This window comes from Taeniopygia guttata, chromosome 5, assembly GCF_048771995.1.
Source record: "Taeniopygia guttata chromosome 5, bTaeGut7.mat, whole genome shotgun sequence".
Lineage (NCBI taxonomy): Eukaryota > Metazoa > Chordata > Aves > Passeriformes > Estrildidae > Taeniopygia > Taeniopygia guttata.
The window spans coordinates 54,999,219-55,008,231 of record NC_133030.1 but is presented as its reverse complement, the minus strand read 5'-3'; the positions used below and the strand labels follow the sequence as shown (position 1 = coordinate 55,008,231).

Below are 9,013 nucleotides of genomic sequence, written 5' to 3'. Positions count from 1 at the left end.
AGAAACATGTCAGAGAAAGATAAAGATACTATTATGTAAAGGTGAAAGTCAAATCAAGATACTCATTCACATTGTTAACATCCTGTAAATTCTGCAAAACAGCAGGATTCTCAGCTGCATCTTAGCTCTGGGACAAACCTGCTCATTCCTACAAAAAAACCAGTGCAAGTCTCTATTTTCATGAATTTCAGGTGAGCTTTAGATGGGTCAGATCCCAGAGTTCCTGTGCCTGTCTTTAGTGGGAAATCACCCCCTCTCCAATAAAAGCTGAGGAATTTTTTTTTTTGCACACAAGAGCAGAGGATTCACTGCGATTTTCACAATCACCCTACTTCCCTTTCAAACTGAACTGTAAAACGAGCCCACGGTTTCGCAGGTGCTGGAGGCGAGGTGCAGGTCCTTCCTCTGCAGAACCGGGCTGCCGGGGGCTGGGCGCCACATCCGCAGCCGCCTCAGGGCTCCTGCCAGCTCGGGGCACTTGCCACTCGCCAGGCTCGCAGCACGGCCAGCCCGCACACTACACAGCCCTTATTTTGGGATGGTGTATTATGAGAGCTGCGTTTGAACCCTCCACCAAGGTGTTGGCAAAGGTGTGAAGCCTGTAACCAGCCGCGTTGGCGTGCGGTGGCGCGCCCTGGCCGGTGGCACACCGGACGGATCGCTGCCCTCACGCTCGCGGTAACGCACTGCGCCGGGGCCGCCGCAGCGCCGCGGGAGCGCCCGGGGGATCCCACCACCCCCGGCCCAGCTCCCCGACGCCGAGCAAAATGGCGGCGAGCGCGGGCCCGGCCGGCCGCGCAACGCCCGCCCCGCCCGCCGCTGCGCGGCCCAATGGAATGAATGGGCTATAAATAACGGCCAATGGGGCGCGAGCTTGGGCTCTATATAAAAGATGCGCGGCGGGGCCGTTGGAGCTTCACTCGGGCTCGGGCAGTGCGTTACGCGGAGCAGCGCGGAGGTTCTTGCTGTAGCTGCGAAGCCCGCGGTAAGTCCCGGGGCAGCCGAGACGTTCTGCAGCCTTGAAACAAAGGATTTAATTTTTTTCCTCTTTTTTTTTTTTTTTTTTTTTTTTTTTTTTTTCTCCTTCTTTGCTTTTTTCCCTCTCCCGCTGTGTGGGGTGGAGCCGGTCCGGCTGAGGAGGGGCGGCGCGGGGCAGGGGCGCAGCCAGGGCGGGGGGGCGTGGGGAGCGGCGCAGGTGCTCGCCGGGCTGGTTGGGCTCTAAAACCAGATTAACCCGGTATTTAGCAGGGTAGTTACATACGCTCGCCCCGTCCAGGTCCCCTGAGGGACCTGTCTGTTGTGTAAGGGCTTGTCGGATGCTGCCCTCCCCTCCCCGGTCGGGGCGCAGCCGGGTGTCCACGGACGGCGCCGTCGCTCCTCCGGCTCCCCTCGCCCTGCAGCGGAGGAGGAGGCGCGGCCGCGCACCGAGGGTGCGGCGGTGCCGCCCAGCGCACCTGCCGGCCGGCCCGGGGTCCCGGCGGGGCCGAGCACCCCCGGCTCGCGGCCGCTGCCCTGCACCGGGTCCGCCCGGCGTGCAGCGGCTGCTCCGCGCGACCTTGGGCGCGTCCCCTCACCCGGGCGGCGCTCCGGGAGGCGGGGGGACCTCTGCCCCTGCGGCCGGGCTGGTGGGCACGGGGCAAGGCTAGTGGAGGCGAAGAACTTATTTTCTTCCCTCTTCTGTGGCGCTTGTGGAAGGCGATGTAGCAGCAAAGGTGTGAAAGGCGCGGGTGGAACGTGAGCCAAGGTGACCTTTTGGGTGCCTGGCGTTCCCCCGGGCGGTCCGGAGGCTGCCAAACGCCCAGTGATAGGCTTCCCGTCTTTCTCCCCTAGTGACTGCGGTAGGGTCAGCCATGCCCTTCTCAAACAGCCACAACCTCCTGAAGATGAAGTACAAGCCAGAGGAGGAGTACCCTGACCTGAAAGCTCACAACAATCACATGGCTAAGGTGCTGACCCCGGACCTGTACAAGAAATTGAGGGATAAACAGACTCCCAGTGGATTTACCCTGGATGATTGCATCCAGACTGGGGTTGACAACCCAGGTAATGGGATCGTTAGGTCTGCATAATGATCTGTTCTCCCTCCTGAGTGGAAGTGCTTCTTGACAATGCTACCCAAAGTTCTCAAGCTACCGAGGGACGAATCTAAAGCACTGAGAGACTGCTCTAAAGGCATGGCTCTGTTGGGAGGCCATGTTTCCATCAAGCTGTGTTTCATGCTGTGATCTGACATACCAAGTCCCAGACACTTCAATTATGTAACTGCTCTGCTAAATACTTTCAATCTGAAGAGGGAAAAAAAAGTCAAACCAAATGCATTCTAATTATAACTCATCTGGCGAGGGGAAAAAAAAAAAAAGTCAGTTTACCTGGCTGTCTTGATCTCTTCCTATTCCAGACTGGTTATATGATGTTTTGTAGCACTTCTATGAAAAAGGGGGAGCAGATGTGTTTACATGTTAACATTACAGTATTTATTTTTACTCTAGCATTATCAAAATGGCCCAACTAAATAATCAGAGACTGCCTCCTGATGAGGAGTATCCGGACCTGAGCACCCACAACAACCACATGGCCAAAGTTCTAACCCTGGATTTATACAAGAAACTGAGAGACAGAGTCACGCCCAGTGGCTTCACCCTGGATGATGTCATTCAGACTGGGGTTGATAATCCTGGTAAAATGCATTGAGAATATTCTGTGTGAACCAGCTGAAGTAACTGGTGCTTTTGAATATGCTGACTTAAAGCTAATCTTGTGGAGGTGGTATTTATAAACAGACTACAGAAATGTAGCAGAAGGAGCGAAAAGCAGAGCATGCTTGCTTGCAGCAAAGCATGATTGTTTAGACATAAAATTCTATGCAGTGATCTAAATTAGCTAGTCAAATTAGATGTGCTGTGCAAATTTGTCCTAAACCAAGCTTGACAAATGAGCATGGTTTAATGACAATAGCTATGGGTTTCCATAGCATTGCATTTGACTAACTGGATGAAGTGTAAAATGTAGGGTCTCTCCAAATGTTTCTATGTAAGAATGAAGTTCTAAGTGACTAGACTTGCCACTAAAGAACTTGCCTGGTTAGTGCTGCACTGGAGTACAGCCAAATGTCACCCAAACTTAGCTCTTCTGACTTTGTTACCACTCCAGGCCATCCTTTCATAATGACAGTAGGATGTGTGGCTGGTGATGAAGAATCCTATGAAGTGTTCAAGGAGCTCTTTGATCCAGTTATTGAAGACAGGCATGGTGGCTACAAACCAAGTGATCAGCACAAGACTGACCTGAATGCTGATAACCTGCAGGTATAAAGTTTTGATCAATTACAGATTATTAGTCTGAGGACTGTAAAGTTGTTGGCAGCTGCCTAAACTGATTGCTCAGGCTCTGTCCCCTTGCTTCCACTGAGCATGGACACTTGGGCTGTGAATCTGGTGCAATCAGCCTGAAGAGCTTGTTGCTGTGGGATGTCAGTGGCTGGGCAGCTTGCATGCAGCAGGAGCTTTTTACAGGTGCTGCTGCAGTGTGGGTTGTGCCAAACATCTTCAGTGTGGATTTCCTGAGTTGTGGGCTCTAGCAGTCAACCTAAACAACACTGTCGTGGAATTCACGGACTGTCATAAAACTTAAGCTTTCTTTTGTCTGATCTTGGATCGTAATTAGCAGCTGATGGTGTTGTGCTGTCAAAGAAATATTATTACAGCTGGGAGTAAGGATTCTGAATCATTTTATGGATTTTAAATGTTACTGTAAACTCTGGGAGTTCCTAACTCCATGATTTGCTAGCCATAAATCATACTGAAAATAAGAGACTTGGGAGAACAGTAATGAATAATTCTCATTTGGAAGAGTAAACATGTACTTAAAGAAGGTTTTGCCTCATGTTGATATCGCTAGGTTGCAAATCTGTAAGGGGTAACAGAAGCCCAGAGCACAGTCTGAAGTGGACTTGGAACTGATGCTCTGGTGATATCCCTGCCTTCTAGGACTACTTAGTAGCTATAGCCTTGACCTCAGAGCAAGAGTTGTGTTACACAGATGCTTGATGTGATGCTGAAGAAAGTAGCCCTGAAGTGAGGCACTGGCTTACAGGCCATGGAGTCAATGCCTCACGTGTAAAGTGCACTCTTAAGTGCATGGGGGCTACATGTGTTATGGGGAGGTATCTTGGTAACAGGGTTGTGCATGCTGGTTTCCTAATCTTGTAGGGAGGTGATGATCTGGATCCCAATTATGTGCTAAGTTCCCGTGTCAGAACTGGCAGAAGCATCCGTGGATTCTGTCTTCCCCCGCACTGCAGTCGAGGAGAGAGGCGGGCTATCGAGAAGCTCTCTGTTGAAGGTAAAGTGAGAATTGGGTGCCTCAGGGACACCATTTTGTCCTTTGCACAAGAGGTGTTCTTTGCAGTTTGAAAATGGAGGCACTTGGCAAAAGCCACCTCCCTGGAGACTTAGTCTGAACGTGGAGCTTTCCCTGGAAAAGGCTCATTGCATTAGAGCTGCCTCAGCATTGCAGCTTGTAGCTGAGAGCAAGAGCACATGGCAGAGGGAAGTTGGACTGCATTAAAGTTGACCTCTGCTGATCTCAAAAGCTTCTGTCTGTGTGTGTGGGGAGAGAGGTTGGTTCATCAGGGCTCAAACCTGAAATGTAACAGGTATGAAGCAACTACAGGGCTTGAGTCATGGGGTGCAGTGTTTTGTGGCTGCATTTAATTGTCTTTCATTAACTTTCAGCTTGCTTAGAGATGGAGTCTTGTTCCAAATCTGCAGCTGACTAGAATAAGCCCTGGTTTTCAGTGAAGTTCTTCAGCTGTTTTTTTTTCCCTATTGCTTCCTGGTGCTCAAGGTGCAGTTCTGAAGGCTGAGAGTGTAGTTGTTTCAAAACCTCTCAAGGGCAGGGTAACAGTCCTTGACAAGAATAATACTGCTTGTTATATTCATAACCTTGGTTCTCCTTGGAAGAAAAGCAGTCTCCATTTGTACAGTTCAGCAACAGAAATGATTCTATACTGCATATAAGGGAACAAAGACTAGTTGTATAAGCCTGGAAGGTGCAGACAAATCATCTGATACTGCCTCAGGTTCTGCCACAAGGGCATTGCCATTGCAGATGAAAGCAAGGGAGGAACCAGACCCAGCAGATCAAACATTGCCATACTTCATGTGTGGTCTCCAAAGTGCTGAGAAAGTGTAGAACCTTTAGCTCCATTCTAAAAGAGTCTCTCTTTCAGCTCTGGGTAGTCTGGATGGTGATCTCAAGGGGAAGTACTATGCTCTGAGGAACATGACTGATGCAGAGCAGCAGCAGCTGATTGATGACCACTTCTTGTTTGACAAGCCAGTTTCTCCTCTTCTGTTGGCATCTGGGATGGCACGAGACTGGCCTGATGCCAGGGGTATCTGGTGAGTATGTATGTGAGGAGGCAGTCATACAAGTTAAAATTTTGCTGTTTCAGTGGTGACTTGTACTGTTGGGCAAAACAGTAGCTTCTCACCTTGTGTTACTGTATTTGATGAGAAACTTCCATGGAGAACTTACAGTTAACCAGCAAAATTTGGACAAGTGCTCTTATGCTGGTAAAACAAGCCAGCTTGGTTAGCCCAGAACCAGAGCCTGCATGGGTTAGTGAACCACCATGCAAAAATTGGATCAGCTTATGGAAGTAGATCACTTGTAAAGGAGCAGATGTGCCACTACAGTCAGCTCTTCCACCAAGAGTTGAGAGTAACTTGTGGTACAAACCATAGCATTGTCTTAGCTCAGGGTTGATCTTGGGTGCACAGTTACTCCCTTGTCTCTTCACTTCTGCTTACAGAAACTCAGAGGGGCTGAACTAGTATGGCTTTATCTGTGCTAGTGATGAGATCTTCCCTGTCCTCAGAGACTTGGTGACAGGAATTGACTGATGCAGAGGTGTGGAATAGAAGGATCCTGCTGGTTTTAGATGTAGGTCACCTACATAAAACTGCATCTCAGGAGCTTCTGCAGCATAATTAACTTGCTCCCTTGTAAGCGAAGGGCTAGGTTTTTATCAACAGGAATGCTCCAATCTTATTACTGCAGCTGTTTCAGTACAACCCAGAGGAAGCACACTTTGTTTCTGTAGGTCACCTTTAAGATTGCATCATCTACCTGCAGATTGCCAGCACCAGATAGTGCTGTCATCTGAGCATGACTAATCTACAGACTTGAACTGTGTAATGTCTTAGTGTTGTCTGCATAAATAACTTTCCTCGGGTACTAGCTAATTTTTGATCCTAATCAAGTTCAGAAATTACTAGCAAGATAAACATGGATGATAGTACTTGCTGTCAGCTGCAAGCTGGGGCAGGAGGAGCCCATTGTTCAGAAGATTTTTATATAGCATCTCTGAAGAGCCCTGATCCAAGTAAAATTCATAGTGAAAGTAAGGTACGAAGTGCAGTTTGACATAATCTGACACAATATTGCTAAAAAGACTTGTTACACATGGTGTCATTATGAACATTATTGTACAGGACTCTCAAAGTCTACTGATCACCTTTCTGCAAATTGCTGAGCAGAAATACCATAGTTTGTAAAGTGGAGACATAAGGGAGCTAGGGGGATGAGGGGGTTTTAGGTTTTGATACTGTAAGATTAGGCAATGCCTTGTTATTACTCATTCTGTAAAAGCCAATTGAAATTACCTCTTGAAAAGAGCAGGGTAACAACTACCAGCTTAACTCACATCCTGTGTGGGCAAAAGAAAGAAGATCAATCTTGTTGAAGCAGCTAAGTGAGCATCTTGAACTAAAAACTGCAGTGCTGAGCAATTTGGGGCCATCTTCAAAGTGTGAGGTGGGCAAGATGGCAAACTGATTGCTTTGTCTCCTAGGCACAATGATAACAAGACTTTCCTTGTGTGGATCAATGAGGAGGATCACCTTAGAGTTATTTCTATGCAGAAAGGTGGCAACATGAAGGAAGTATTTAACCGCTTCTGTACTGGACTAACAAAGGTAAATCACTGTTGTCTGGGCTGTAGGTTCAAATGGCACATGGTTCTCTGGTTAGATCTGAGAATGCAGTTTTCCTCCGTGGTTGTGCTTCATAGTCTGGATCTCTGGGAGCACCGTGGTGAGATCCAGGGCTGTGAGGGCTCCAGAACAGGTGTTTTGGCAAAAAGCCTTGTGGCTGTGTAATCTAGAATATTTGCTTGATGTGGTGGCACCCTTATCCAAATGTCTCAACTGTATTTTAAAGAAATTCTACATAGTTCTCTCAAGCTTTGAGACACCTTGGGGAGGAGGAGAAATTGCTTGAATGTGCATGGGCAAAGCTGGACTCAAGTTCTGTACTTCTAGTCTTGATATGAGCTTGAGCTTTACCAGCCCCTTTCCTGATCATAAGAGATGTGCTAGCTTGACATGTATTCAATCCAGATTCCCAACAAATAGTGACATAAGAAGCATAGCTTTTAGACTCAGCCTCTCTCATTGCTAGGAGCAAGATGAAGGCCTTAAAAGCCCCTTGTTGGTGGCCATTTTTTCTATAGGGATGGGGGTTATGTGGCTGAAATAGCTGTTCTGGGTGTTATGGCTGTTGCTGAGTGACTGAAGCTGCAAGTGAGCACTAATGGATGTCCTACAGTCTTGAGGGAGAACATCTCTATTCATTCTCTCGTCATTCTTTCTATTTATAGATAGAAAGTCTCTTCAAGGGCAAAAACTATGAGTTCATGTGGAATCCACACCTGGGCTACATCCTGACCTGCCCATCCAACCTCGGAACAGGGCTTCGTGCTGGTGTGCACATCAAGCTCCCACACCTTGGGAAACATGAGAAATTTGGAGAAGTCCTCAAGAGACTTCGGCTGCAGAAACGAGGCACAGGTGAGAGTTGGTAACACTGATGGACTGCCCTAAGACACCAGCAGAAGCCTGGTTATGGCCAGAGCCATCTCTTGGTTCACACTGTCAGTGCTTGTCACACCATCCAAAAGGAACCCTTGTAAAGCACATGGAGAGAAAAAAGTTTTCAAATTATATATTGGAGGAGTTGAGGATGGCAGTGGTCTACTTAGTGTGTACTTTGGCTGTCTAGTTAATGTCCTGGGTGTCATTTTGAGCAGCAGATCAAGGGGACCTGGTGGCAGCTGTTCACGTTCATAAGCAAGGGTGGGAATCCTGGTTTAACCTATGGCTAGGAGATGGCTCCAGCGGGTACTTGTGACCTCAGGTTGGATTGCTTGTGGATCAGAAGAATAAAGAGCTGGCCTAATTGCATGTTCTGTGGTACATGTTGGCAGTCACACATGTATGTAGGATGAGGCACTGGTGGCACCTTGGCCTGCTGTGTCCCTGCCTCAAGCTAGTGAGGGAAGAAAGGCAGACTCACCTGCTCTGGCTGAGGTCAATGTTGTAACTGAATCTCTTGCTGCAGGTGGTGTGGACACAGCTGCTGTTGGAGGAGTGTTTGATGTCTCCAATGCTGATCGTCTTGGCTTCTCTGAGGTGGAGCTGGTGCAGATGGTGGTGGATGGAGTGAAGCTTCTCATTGAAATGGAGAAACGCCTTGAAAAAGGCCAGTCCATTGATGACCTCATGCCAGCTCAGAAATAAAGCACTTTATTCTCATGCTTCCTAACTTATTGGATGAATAATAAAATGTCACTCCAATTCAAACCCTTGGGGTCAGAGCCCACTTAGTTACACTGTAGAGAAGTCTTCCATCCATCTGTGTTAGAGTTTATTTTTTTGATGGTTGAGATGTTGCTGAAAATGAAATGAAATAAACTATTGTTTGGCCTGATATGTCTTAGATATGTTAACTGAATGTCTTTGAGATTTAAGTGACTTGGTTTCATAGTTACGCTAGGTGGTCTGGTTTGGTGTGCAGGCACATCTTGCCAGGTGTGCTGCTGCAGACCAGCTGAGTTGAAATGTTGTTAAAACAGTTTCAGAAGTTGAACCTCTTAACTTGATTGTAGTTGCTGTAAATTTGAGAACTAATGTTAAACATGAGTCATTGCAAACATGCCCTACCTCCAAGG

General features: G+C 47.8%; 1 protein-coding gene across 3 annotated transcripts; it reads left to right on the top strand.

Moving 5' to 3' along the window:
* The first annotated feature begins 846 nt into the window (after nt 1-846).
* Nucleotides 847-8,774, top strand: CKB (creatine kinase B). Of its 3 annotated transcripts, none has more exons than XM_030273080.4 (8): nt 859-985; nt 2,490-2,677; nt 3,151-3,305; nt 4,209-4,341; nt 5,231-5,402; nt 6,857-6,980; nt 7,664-7,853; nt 8,404-8,774. In XM_030273080.4, exons 2-8 carry the CDS (start codon nt 2,500-2,502, stop codon nt 8,580-8,582), a joined length of 1,131 nt encoding a protein of 376 aa, XP_030128940.1. In that variant the 5' UTR covers nt 859-985; nt 2,490-2,499; the 3' UTR covers nt 8,583-8,774.
* The last annotated feature ends 239 nt before the right edge of the window (nt 8,775-9,013 follow it).

Coding starts and splice junctions, on each gene's coding strand:
- CKB (XM_030273080.4), top strand. CDS start 2,500: ATGGCCCAACTAAATAATCAGAGACTGCCTCCTGATGAGGAGTATCCG. Junction 3,306..4,208: donor TGAATGCTGATAACCTGCAG/GTATAAAGTTTT, acceptor CTAATCTTGTAG/GGAGGTGATGATCTGGATCC. Junction 6,981..7,663: donor TCTGTACTGGACTAACAAAG/GTAAATCACTGT, acceptor TTCTATTTATAG/ATAGAAAGTCTCTTCAAGGG.